At 50.8% G+C, this 12594-nt stretch overlaps 1 protein-coding gene across 1 annotated transcript in view; it reads right to left on the bottom strand.

Moving 5' to 3' along the window:
* Positions 1-12594, bottom strand: part of SYVN1 (synoviolin 1) — a 34370-nt gene that overhangs the window by 4951 nt on the left and 16825 nt on the right. The window contains exons 9-12 of the mRNA XM_056852657.1: positions 12079-12144; positions 11427-11543; positions 10104-10267; positions 1704-1853 (exon numbers count right to left, since the gene is read on the bottom strand). Coding sequence (XP_056708635.1) covers positions 1704-1853; positions 10104-10267; positions 11427-11543; positions 12079-12144 — 497 coding nt within the window. The remainder of the gene's footprint in view (positions 1-1703; positions 1854-10103; positions 10268-11426; positions 11544-12078; positions 12145-12594) is intronic.

The raw sequence follows: 12594 nt of genomic DNA, 5'->3' as shown, positions 1-12594 counted from the left end.
ATTCTCAAAACTCTGCAGGGGGGCTTATTGTTGAGTTGTGCATCTGAGTGGCAAGTCCAAGGCAAAATCTCCCATTCACAAATAGACAATAAACCCCCCCATGAAGTTTTGAGAATCTGGATGGGGGAAATGTGCATCTCAGTGGCAAGTCCAAGGCTAAACCTTCCTTTCACAAATAGACAAGAACCCCTCCCATGCAGTTTTGAGAATCTGGATGGGGGAAATGTGCATCTCAGTGGCAAGTCCAAGGCTAAACCTTCCTTTCACAAATAGACAACAACCCCCCCCATGCAGTTTTGAGAATCTGGATGGGGGAAATGTGCATCTCAGTGGCAAGTCCAAGCAAAAGAGCCACCCGCCGCCAGCCTCCCGCAAGCCTCCCGCCGCCCCGCTCCGCCTCAGCAGCAGCGCCGCCCCCCACCCAGGCGCCGCTCCGGATCCGCCGCCGCCCGCTCATGCTCGGCCCCGAGGGCTGCCCTGACGGCTGCACCGCTACGCCCACCGAGTTGCCCCCACGACAAAGTTGGCTGCGGCATGGCGGAAACGTGCGCCGAGGCCGCGAGGAGGGGCGGAGGAGGGGGACGGGCAGCCAAGGGGGCGGAGGAGGGGGCAGGGGCGACTCGGCGGGCGTAGCGGTGCGGCCGGCAGGGCAGCCCTCGGGGCCGAGCATGAGCGGGCGGCGGCGGGTCTGGAGCGGCGCCTGGGTGGGGCGGCGGCGCTGCTGCGGCTGCTAAGGCGGAGCGGGGCGGCGGGAGGCAGATGGCGTCGAGGCCGCGAGGGGGGGTGGGGTGGGCGGCTCCACGCGTGCCCATAGAAAGGGCTCAGCGTGCCGCTTGTGGCACGCGTGCCATAGGTTCGCCAACACAGGACTAGGCTGTGAGATAGTGGGGGGCTCAAGTCCCACAATGAACATCACAGCTGAGCAGAGACTGGAACCTGGCGTTTCCCAGATCCTACTCAGACACTCCAGCTACTACACCACATTAGCTCTTCAGCTTCACCGGGGAAGAGGGACACAAGATGGTGGGGGACAGGAGAACAGACTCACTCATTCCTCCAGAAATTTATACCCCTGGATCTTTTGCAGGATTACTCTTCTGCTGAGAGAAAACAGTGGCTTCTTCAGACAATTCCAAGAATGAAAATCCTAGACTACCATGGCACAAAAGGCTCAAAGAGCAAAATCACAGTTGCTGCTGTGATCGCCAAGGCATTGTGGGATGCCCACGGTCCATTGAAGCGCATCAACTGTGCACACAGCAGTTATACTTAGCAAATTCCACACACTGTACTTCACAAAGACACGATCTCAAGAGAATTAGGCAAAAAGGGAGATAGACACTATGGGGAAAAGAAATTTTGAGAGCTGACAAACACTCTCCCAGAGTCTGAGGATTCGGGGGGGGGGGGGGCTGAGCTCTGCTCTTCCCAATACGCATCAAGTTGTGACTCCCTCCTGGGGCAAGGAAGGGAACGCAACCCAGTTCTGGAGACTGCCCCCCCTCTTTCCCAGCCCTCAGAGACAAACAGCTGCCCTTATGCCTTGCGCCTCATGCCAACCAAAAACCACCATCCCACCCTTCCACAACTGCACATATTTGTTCTTAATTGGAAGGCCCTAGCTGTGAGTTGCTTTGAAAGCCATTTTTAGCAGGGGGGGAAAACAGCACTTCCATATACACCCCAGTTGTAGTGCATCTCACCTGCTGGCTGTGTCCCTGATGTGGAAGGAGCAGCCGAAGCACTGTCTGCGTTGTTGGGGGGCTGGGCCCCAGGCACTGGAGGAAACGGGCCCATGGGGGGCCACAAAGGGAACATCCCAGGAGGAAAAGGAGGCATGACGCCTTGGGGGACTGGAAAGAGCCTTGGCTACTTACCGTGAAGGCTTCTTCTGCTCAGAGGGACGAAGGGCATCTTTATGATGGGTGTTTCCTTTTCCTCTTAGTTCGGGAGGCAGGATTTAATATTTAAATTTTTTCCTGGCTTCTCAGGGTAAACGCCCCCTATTGCCAGTTCTAAAACTTTCCAAGCCTTAGAATATTAGTAGGAAGAAAACTAAGAAATGTGTTAAACTTTACGAAATTGTAATTTGAACTACGTACACTGTGAACTTCAACAATAACCTTGAAACATAATTATAACTGAACAATTGATGGACGTCAGGGAGGGCAAGATGCCCTTCGTCCCTCTGAGCAGAAGAAGCCTTCACGGTAAGTAGCCAAGGCTCTTTCTCGGCTCAGAGGGACAAAGGGCATCTTTATGATGGGACATATAAGAGCAGTCCCCGCCCTGGGAGGGTTAGACGTCCTGTAATATGCTCTGTAGCACTCTTCTTCCGAAGGCGGCGTCGGATGAAGAGTAGAGGTTTAATTTGTAGTGTCTAACAAATGTAGACACAGACGACCAAGTAGCCGCCTTGCAAATTTCTTCTATAGAAGCTTGTCTATCAAAGGCAGCGGAAGTGGCTGCACTTCGGACTGAATGGGCCGTTATCCCTCCAGGAATGGGTAGTTTGCTTTCCTTGTATGCTGTTTTTATGCATAAGGAAATGGTGCGGCTAATTGATGCCCTTGACATGGGCTTACCCTTTTTTGGTTGAGAGATGTTGATAAAAAGAGATTCAGATTTTCTGATGCTTTCTGTTCTGGTCATGTATATGTGGAGTGCCCTACGAGCGTCTAACAAATGCCAAGTCTTCTCTAACGGTGTCTTAGGGTTAGGGCAGAATGATGGAAGGATTATGTCTTGTTCCCTGTGGAACTTTGTATTACACTTGGGAATGAAGGAGTGGTCATGGCGTAGGACTACCTTGTCCTTGTGAAAGGTAATGAGGCCTGGTCGTATCGAGAGGGCTCCTATTTCAGATACCCTACGCGCTGTGGTTACCGCTGTCAGAAATAGGACTTTCATTCTTAACCATTTTAACCCAACCTGTGAAAGCGGTTCGAATGGAGGCTTTGTAAGTGCGGTGAGAACCGTGTGTAGGCTCCAAGTGGGAAACCTGTGTCTTGTAGGAGGTGCGGTTATAGACAAACCCCTAAGGAATGATTTTATGTGAGGATGCCTGGTTATTCTGTAGCCTGCAACTCGTGGCACTATTGTGGCTATTGAAGCTAGCTGCCTTTTTAAGGTGGCGATGGCTAACCCGATCCTGTGTCCTTCCTGTAAGAAGGAAAGGATGCCAAATGTTCGTGGTTTGAGTGGGTTGATGTTTTTGCGTCTGCACCATCTGGTGAATGCTTTCCATGTTGAGTTATAGATTCTCTGTGTTGAAGGTCTGTGAGCGGCCTGGATGGTATTAATTATATCCTCTGTGTATCCTAATCTATGCAACCTGTCCCTTTCAATTCCCATACGGTCATTTTGTACCATCCTGGATCTGGATGACAAACTGGGCCCTGAGTTAGAAGGTCTGGTCTGGTTGGTAGCTTCCAGATGTTGTTGTTTGACATCTGAATTAAGGTGGAAAACCATGGACGTCTGGGCCAGTACGGTGCCACTAACAATACATGTGCCTTCAGCGCCCTTATCCTCCTTAGTACTCTTGGTATGAGTGGAAGGGGTGGAAATGCATATAGCATCCCCTTGGGCCAGGGAGCTGTTAGAGCGTCCGTTTGTTCCGCTCCTATCTGTATGTACCTGGAGTAGTAACGGGGAAGTTGATGATTCGTAGTGTTCGCAAATAGGTCCACTACTGGTGTTCCGAATTTTTGTGTGATGCAGTGGAAGATGTCTGGATGAAGAGACCATTCTGCCTCGCTGATCGTCTCCCTGCTGAGCCAATCTGCCTGTACATTGATTGTTCCTTTTATGTGTTCTGCGCGTAGTGACGCTAGATTGGACTCTGCCCACCTGAGTATCGGAAGTACTTCCCTGTGTAGTGCTAGCGATCTGGACCCCCCTTGTTTGTTTAAGTGTGCCTTTGCGGCCACATTGTCTGTCCTGATCAATATGTCTTTCCCTTGTATTTGTTGCTTGAAGCTGTGTAAGGCCTTGTAAATCGCTCTGATCTCCAGAGCGTTTATATGGAGTTTCTGTTCCTGTGGGGTCCATGTTCCTTGGGCTATGTGATTGTGAAGAGTCGCTCCCCATCCAGTTGTGCACGCATCCGTGTATATCTGATGAGGAATTGGATAAATAAACCGAAGGCCCTTTGACAGATTGCTTGGGTCCGACCACCATTGCAAGCTGTTTTTGGCATCCTTGGTAAGCAGGATGTTGAAGTCCCTTTTCTTTTGTATGTCTCTTTGATACGGCCTGAGGAGCCGTTGTAGAGGTCTGGCATGCAATCTTGCCCATTGGATGGTGGGTATGCATGCTACCATGTGTCCCTGCAATTTGGCAAGGGACATGAGTTTGGACGATCTGGCGGCATATGTCTTTCTGGCTAGTGCAGAAATGAGAACGATTTTTTCTCTTGTGAGAAATAGTTTGTTTTGTTGTGTGTCTATTTCTACTCCTAAGTGTGTCAGTCTTTGAGATGGAGTTACCTTGCTCTTTCTGTAATTTATCAGGAATCCGTGTGATGACAGATTTTCTATTACCAGTTTTGTGTGTTGTATGCTTTGCTGTCGTGAGTCTGCACAAATCAATATGTCGTCTAAGTAGGGGTGTATTCTTATGCCCTGTTTGCGCAGTTCCGCCACTAGAGCCACTAGGACTTTGGTGAATACCCTTGGAGCAGATGTTAATCCGAAGGGGAGAGCCCTGAATTGGTAATGAATTCCTTGATAAAGGAATCTTAGAAAGCGACGGTGTTGAGGGTGTATGAGAATATGTAAGTATGCCTCTGTGAGGTCTATGGAGGTTAGAAAATCCATAGGTTGTAATGCCTCGGTTACTGTTTTTAATGTCTCCATCCGGAAACGCCTCAAAGGGATGAATCTGTTCAGAAACTTCAAATCTAGGATGGCTCTCCATCCTCCATCTCTCTTGGGAACTGTGAAGAATACTGAATAGATTCCCGATGAGCATTCCGATGGAGGCACTGTCTCTATGGCCTTGATATCTATCAAGTGTTGTATAGCTTCTAGTGTTCTCTGAAGTTTGTCCTTGTTCCTGGAGACTGGTGAAATTACTAGTCTGTTTGATGGAATGTGAGCAAATTCTATTTTGTATCCCTGAGTAATTATGTTCATGACCCAATGGTCTGGATGGGAGGATGACCATTGTGGTTGAAAATGATTTAGCCTTCCTCCCACCGGCTGTAGTGTGGCGTCACTGTTTAGTTTGGCGACTGGGCTTACTCCCTTTGTCGCTCTGATAGGGTGTGAACTTTGAACCTCTATTAAACCTTCCTCCTCTCCGAAAGGAGCTACGGTTCTGGTTCCATTGTCCACGGCGTTGGTCAGATCTGAACCTTTGAAGTGTGTGGTAAGAGCGAAATGTCTGGTTTTTGTATTCCTTTTGAAGGGTTTTTGGTAATGCCTTCTTCTTATCCTTAGTTTCGACTAAAATGGGATCTAGTTTGTCTCCGAACAGCCTTTTTCCCTGGTAAGGGAAACCCATTAAAACCGATTTTGATCGGTGGGTCGCTTGCCATGGGCGGAGCCAAAGCGCCCTTCTAGCTGCCGCTGTGGTGGCCATGGCCCTAGCTGCGTAGGTCATAGTGTCTAGTGTTGAGTCGGCCAGAAAGGAAACTGCCCTTAATAGTCTAGACACGCCCTCTGTGGCCTGCTTCTCCTCTTGGGGAACGAGCTGTAACAATTTTCTGGCCCAAATTATTGCTGCTCTAGAGACCAATGCCGATGTCACTGATGCCTTAATAGCTAATGCAGATGCTTCGTGTGACTTTTTGCATGCTAGTTCTGCCTTTCTGTCAGCAGGGTCCCTAATCAGTGTCTGATCTTCCTCAGCTACTAGGTCTGCTGTGTGAAGTGCAGTGACTGGTGCTTCCACTGGGGGGACCTTCAGTATGTCCGATGTGGCTTGATCTACGTTGTAGAACTTTCTAGATGTTATAGGCCACTGCTTTGAAGTCATTGGTTTTTCCCATTCTGACTTCATGAGGGACAGGAAGTAGTCTGGTACCGGTATCACTCTGTCAGGAGTGTCATGCATGTGAAAGAACTCTTTGGTTCCTTTTTTACTCTGAAAAATCTGAGTGTCAGTGTCATCTGAAAGATCAAGTGCAGCTAGTGTCTTTGATAATAATAGAGGAAATTCCTCTGCACAAAAAACCCTTGATTGTTTAGGGTGCTCAATTATATCTTCCCCATCGGAACTGAATTCACCTTCTTCCCTTTCACTATCATTGCCACCTGAATAAATAGATTGATCTCCTTCATCCCCTTGCATGGCCTGATGCATAGAGCCGTCTTTAGGGGTAGTTTTGGTGGGCCATTTTCCCTCCCCTTGTGGAAAACCAGAAACATTGTCTGTTGTGGGTTGGTTCAGGGGGGGGGGCATGCTGAAATAGCCTTGGGCTTGCACACCCTGAGCTGGGTAACTTTGCATAGCAATGGGTTGTACTGCTCTTAAGCCTTCAGTGAAGGCGTCTTTAATCAGGGAAGTGAGCTCTGCCTTTAAGAAGGCTAGACCTTCGTGTTGCAGAGGGGGGGGGATCCTACCGGTAGATGGAGTCTCCGCTGCCGTTTGTCGTCCTTGAATTACAGGCGAGCCGCCTAAGGACGTACTGGCATGAGGCAAAGGCGAGCCGCCAGCCTCCTGGTCCCGTTCCCTGGAAAGTTGCAGGGAGTGGGCGTCGGGTGCCAGAGGGGGCTGCTGCTCCGCGTCCGAAGCTTGTGTTCCGGAAGGTAAAGGCGAGCCGCCAAATTCCTGGCCCCGCACCCGAAGGGATGTGGAGGAGGAAGCGGACGATGCCGCTGAACTCCTCGCGCCGCCCGCCGCTGTAATCTTTCCTGCGCGGGCTGTTTCGATGAGGCGTTTGGCGCGCTTGTTACCGGTCGAGCCGACCTTTTTGCGCTTGCCACTGCTGCCGCCTGCATCGCTTTTTCTTTTTGCTTTTGCCTTCAAGTCAATTTGCTGACTTGTGGAAGGCTGGATTACCTCGGATGGATGAGGTGTAGCCTTGAGGAGACTAGGATCCTTATCGGCTGTGGCGATGTAATTATCTCCCTGCCGATCCGCCATTTTGTTTTGGCGGGAAGGGATCTCTGTTCTTTTAAAAATTATTTTCTATGTCCTTACAAAGGAATAGGAAAGATTAGGATATAAGATAATAGTATAAGTAGAATTAGAATTAGATATAGTCAGTGGAAATAGAGTAAGGCTCGATAATTCTATCCTTAATAGCAGAGAGCTGCAAAGGCTGCTCTCCCGATCAAGGCAGGAAATAGAACTGGCAATAGGGGGCGTTTACCCTGAGAAGCCAGGAAAAAATTTAAATATTAAATCCTGCCTCCCGAACTAAGAGGAAAAGGAAACACCCATCATAAAGATGCCCTTTGTCCCTCTGAGCCGAGAAAAGGGAAGGAGAGGGTAGGGTGTAAGAATGATGTATAAATGGTGCTCATGAGCCTGACCTATTACAACATTCTGGAATCTGCCACAAGGGCATCAGCCTGGCCGCCAACATTTTAACAGAATCAAGCCAACCCTATGTATAAAAGATTTTGGGGGAAACCTCTTAATCTGCTGAATAGCCTGCAGGGGGAGATACCGTATTTTTCGCTCCATAGGACGCACCTAGTTTTTAGAGGAGGAAAACAAGAAAAAATCTTGTTTTCCTCCTCTAAAAACTTGTTGTATGGAGTGAATGCCCTGGGAGGCGGGCAGGGCCGCACAGAGCGAGCCGGCGCACGCCCCCCGCCTCCCAGCTGTGAGGCGGGCGGGCGCACAGAGCCGGCTTGGCGCACTGGAACGACGCCCGCCTCACCAAGCCAGCTCTGTGCTCCCCACCCCCGCTTCCCAGCTGGGAGGCGGGCAGGCGCACACAGCGGGCTGGGCGGGCTGGAACGGCCGGCCGCCTCCCAGCATGCCCAGCCGGCTCTGTGTGCACATTCGCTCTATAAGACGCACAGACATTTCCCCTCACTTTTGAGGAAAAATGGAGCGAAAAATATGGTGTGTGTGTGTGTGTGTGTGTGTGTGTGTGTGTGTATATATATATATATATATATATATTCTGTGCAAGCAAAATAAGCCCCCAAAGTGCGGGCAGTGTGTCAGAAGGTGATATGCATGTTTTATGCCTTTTGCTGCTACCTTCTCTGCACACCAGACCCACAGCAGTGCCGCTGGGGCTCTGCTCCCTCCCAGCGTCTATCAAAGTATAATCTTCATTTCTCCTACTTTTTTTTTTATTGTGACATTAGCATTGCCTCGGGTAGATGTGTTTTTCATCACCTGGGCTAACTGCCCCACTGGGGTGGTTTTGTCCATTAAATACAACTGCTCACAGCCACCTTATGATACCGCGACGAAAACAAATGAGGCTGGAAAGGTGTTTTTTAATTTAAGCAAGCATCATCATGATTTTTTAGAGCAGGGGTGGGGAACCTGCCGAGGCCGGGAGCTCCATGGCCCACGTGCCAAGACCAGGAACTAGCTATTGCTAGCCAGGCCCTTCTCTCGGCACTTCGGGCTTTGCAGGGAGGCAGGAGAGCATGCGAACAAAACTAAAAGCTGACTGGGTGACTGTGGGGGCGTTTCCCCCAAGTCTCCCTGCTTCCTGTTCTTGGAGAGAAAGTTGTTGGGGCACCCGAATCTCCTGCTGCTCTCCTCAGCCTGCGCCCAGGTGGCGGAGTTGCATTTTAAAGTTGTTGGGGGTACCAAAACCTAACCTCCTGCCGCTCTCCCCAGCCTGTGCCCTGGTGGAGGCACCACATTTTAAAGTTGTTGGGGGCACCTGAAACTCCTGCTGCTCTCATCGCCCTCCCTATGGCCGCACTGCACCCTCAGCTGGCTCAGTGGGCTCCTACACAGCCCTCCCCTCACTCTCCCCCAAGGCCAGCAGGTAAGGTATGTGTGTGTGTGCATGCGCATGCAAAGGCAGGGGAAGCTGCGGAGATTTCCCTCCCATCCACTCATGCGGCTGGGGGCTTGCTTGCGTGTGTGTGTCTTTGCGCGCATGCGCAAAGCAGGATAAGCCGCGGAGGCTTCTCTCTGATCGCTCCTGGCCACTCACGTGGCTGGCTGGCTAGCTTGTGTGTGTGTTTGCGCGCGAAGGCAGGGGAAGCTGCGGAGGTTTCTCCTTGATCACTCCTGGCTGCTCGCATGGCTGGGGGGCTGCCGTGTGCGCGCGCACAAAGGCGGGGTAAGCCGTGGAGGTTTCTCCCCCATCGCTACCGGCCACTCATGCGGCTGGGGGCTGGCTGGCTTGCTTGTGTGTGTCTTTGGGTGTGCGCGCAGCAGGATAAGCCGCGGAGGCTTCTCTGATTGCTCCCGGCCGTTCAAGCAGCTGGGTGCTGGCTGGCTTGTGTGCGCACGCGCGCACGGAGGCTTCTCCTTGATCACTCCTGGCTGCTCGTGCGGCTGGGAGCAAACTGGCTGGCTTGTGTGTGCACGCGCGCACGGAGGCTTCTCCTTGATCACACCTGGCTGCTCGCACGGCTGGGAGCAAGCTGGCTGGCTTGTGTGTGCACGCGCGCACGGAGGCTTCTCCTTGATCACTCCTGGCTGCTCGCGCGGCTGGGAGCAAGCTGGCTGGCTTGTGTGTGTGCGCGCTCATGCGCGCAAAGACACAGGAAGCCGCAGAGGCATCTCCCCAATGGCTCCCAGCCGCTTGCACAGCCAGAGGCGTGCATGCATGCATGTGTGTGTGTGGCGGGGGCAGCAAGGAACCCCTCCCTTTCTCTGTCTCTTTCCCTCCCTCTCTTTTCTTCCTTCCTTCTTTCCCTCCTTCCCCTTCCTTCTCTGCATAGTTTCTCCTAGGTTTGCCCCCCAGGTGGTGGCTGGAGACCTGGCAACCCTAGCCTCTCCTCCCCCCACCGGGAGATCTACGACTGGTATGGCCCCAGAATGATGTTATAAATATGGAAATGGCCCTTGGCATGAAAAAGGTTCCCCACCCCTGTTTTAGAGTGATAAAAGCAACCCGTCATCCAGGAATCCCAGCTCTTCTGCACAGCGGTTATGCAAGAACAATTGCTGGGAAGTGGTTTTTCAAGGCCTGGCTCAGCGAGCTCACAAGGCAGACTCACAATTGGGCGGCTGAGGAATCAGCGGGGTCTGGTGTGCTGGCGGTTGCTGCCCTGCCTCCTGCTGCTCGGGGGGTGTCTGGGACTGAGTTGGGAGGGAGGCACGGAGGACATCCATCCGGCATGTGGGGCAAGTCTGCTGGCGCTGGAACCATGACCGCAGGCAGCTGTGGAAGGGGAGAGGCAGCCAGTGTTAAAGCGAGACAAATTCCTGCCGAAATCACCACCGCAGCATGTGCACACACAAGCGCACGCTGCCCCCTTAATTCCCTCTCTTTGCTTCCAGTGACTTGAAAACCGCTGTCCAGATGTTCGTGTATTTTTGAGGGGTGGATTATAGTTTTTATCTCATACTTCATCAAAGGACCCCAGGATGGTACACAGGGTTCTTTCTTTACTCCGTTTGATCTTCGTAACAACCCCGTGAGATAGCCGAGGGTGAGAAATAAAATTACTGGCCCAGCGTCACCAAGGAAGCTTTGTGGCTGAACAGGAAATCTGAACCCAGGTCTTCCCAATGCTAGTCTGACATTAACCACTACACCATACTGTCTCGCCAGTCATGGAAACCAAATCTGTGTCACAGGGTTGCAACCCTAAGGGCCATTTCCTGTTTGTGCACCTGTCCCTTGTGCTGGATGCAACTCTCCAGCACCAGCCAACTCATTTCCCCATCATACTCTGCACGTATGAGCACAGTGTAGACAACAGCCACAGATTTGTGCTTGAATGTGTAGACAACAGAAGGCTGATTTTTCATTCCTGGTGAGAGCTGGTGATTTCCTACACAGTTTGGAGAAGCACAGGGGATATCCCTGAAGTCATACTGAGCCTCTCAGAGCTGGAGGGGGGGAGGCTCTCAACTCTGCTGTCATACCAGGCTCAGAGATGTTTGGGGCAGCTCCAAAGCTCAGAGTGACAAGAACATGCCTCTCCTTCTTGGAGAAGGGACAGCGTCTCCGGAGAGCGCAAACTCTGGAAGTCTACAACAGCCAAGATCACCCTGAAATTTGTGTTTGTCTCTCCCAGAGCCCACCCTCTTCTACCAGACAAGTTCAAGCAAGGTTCTCCAGTTGGATTGTTAGAAAGGAACATACCTCAGAGGAAAAGCATGTGCATTGTACGCAGAGGGGCCAAGAATGAATGCTTGTTAACCTCCTTTTATAGAATATCAGGAAGCAGAAATGGGAAAGACCTCTGTCTGCCAGTCTGACTAGACAATACATGGCTAGATGGCCTGATTTACTATACAGCAGTTCCATAGGTTAAGATACATAGGACAGCTCTGTTGACAAATTTTTCAGTCACACACAGGCCTTTCCTCACCTGGTGTGGAATATGTGGTTGCAAGGCAGGCGCTTTGCACCTGTCACCATCTCCTCCCGACAGATAATACACACATTGTCCATGGCCTGCAGCTCTTCGGGCGTGGCATCAGGGTACCTGAGAAAAAGATTGCAAAAAGCCTCGAATTAGTCCATGTATCTGCAAGACCTAGTATAACAGCCTGTCCAGCATCCTGAGAAGTACAAATGTTTGTAAGGAACTGTTTCTTTCTGCTACAATCAGCCTCCGTTGTAACAGTGAAGAGCATTATAGCACCCAAAGGCTCTAGATGAAACCCCACCTTCTTGGCTTATCTACCGACTCTCACCTAGCCAGTTGCAGACCCTCAGTAGCTGTAAGACCCTCAAAGACACCCAGAACTGCTTCCTGCTTGTTCTCTCTCACATTGGCCCTGACCTGGATAGCCCAAGTTAGCCTGATCTTGTCAGATCTTCGAAGCTAAGCAGGGTTAGCCCTGGTTTGTAATTGGATGGGAGACCACCAAGGAAATCCGGGATCACTACGCAGAGGCAGGCAATGGCAAACCACCGCTGAATGTCTCTTGCTGTGAAAACCCTATGGGGTCACCGTCAGTTGGCTGTGACTTGACTGCACTTTTCACCACCATTCTCTCACAATAGTGAATACTCACAGGGTGTTCATGTTGCGTATCGCCCGGCGGGACATGATGGCATCTGTCACAGCCTTTTTAAACTGCCTGGAAAGACACAAGAGTCAACTCAACTAGTTTTGATAGCCTTATCATGGTAAACACATAATACTATTAGGAGACCATGACCCAAGAGCACAAGATTACAGTTTTGTACAAGCAAGATTCTTCAGGAATATATTGGTAGCCAATAGCTCTTTGTTCTAATAATACTTAATTTTATTTTAGCAGAAGATACTATACTTAAAACAACTCTGTTCCCGTTGGATTAATCTTTTGGTATGTCTGAGTATTCTATCAATTACAAAAAAATCTTTCACAAAGCAAATGTCAACACACTATCGGCAGGTCACACGAACCCACTCAAAGCTGTCTTGTACTGAATCAGACCATCCAAGTCAGTTCTGTCTACTCAGACTGGCACTGGCTCTCCAGGGTCTCAGGCAGAGGTATTTCACATCACCTCCTACCTGACTCTTTTAACTGGAGATGCCAAGG

The sequence above is a fragment of the Euleptes europaea genome, chromosome 7 (assembly GCF_029931775.1).
Source record: "Euleptes europaea isolate rEulEur1 chromosome 7, rEulEur1.hap1, whole genome shotgun sequence".
Classification (NCBI taxonomy): Eukaryota; Metazoa; Chordata; class Lepidosauria; order Squamata; family Sphaerodactylidae; genus Euleptes; species Euleptes europaea.
The sequence above is the reverse complement of the archived record's forward strand: the minus strand, read 5'-3'. Positions and strand labels throughout refer to the sequence as shown.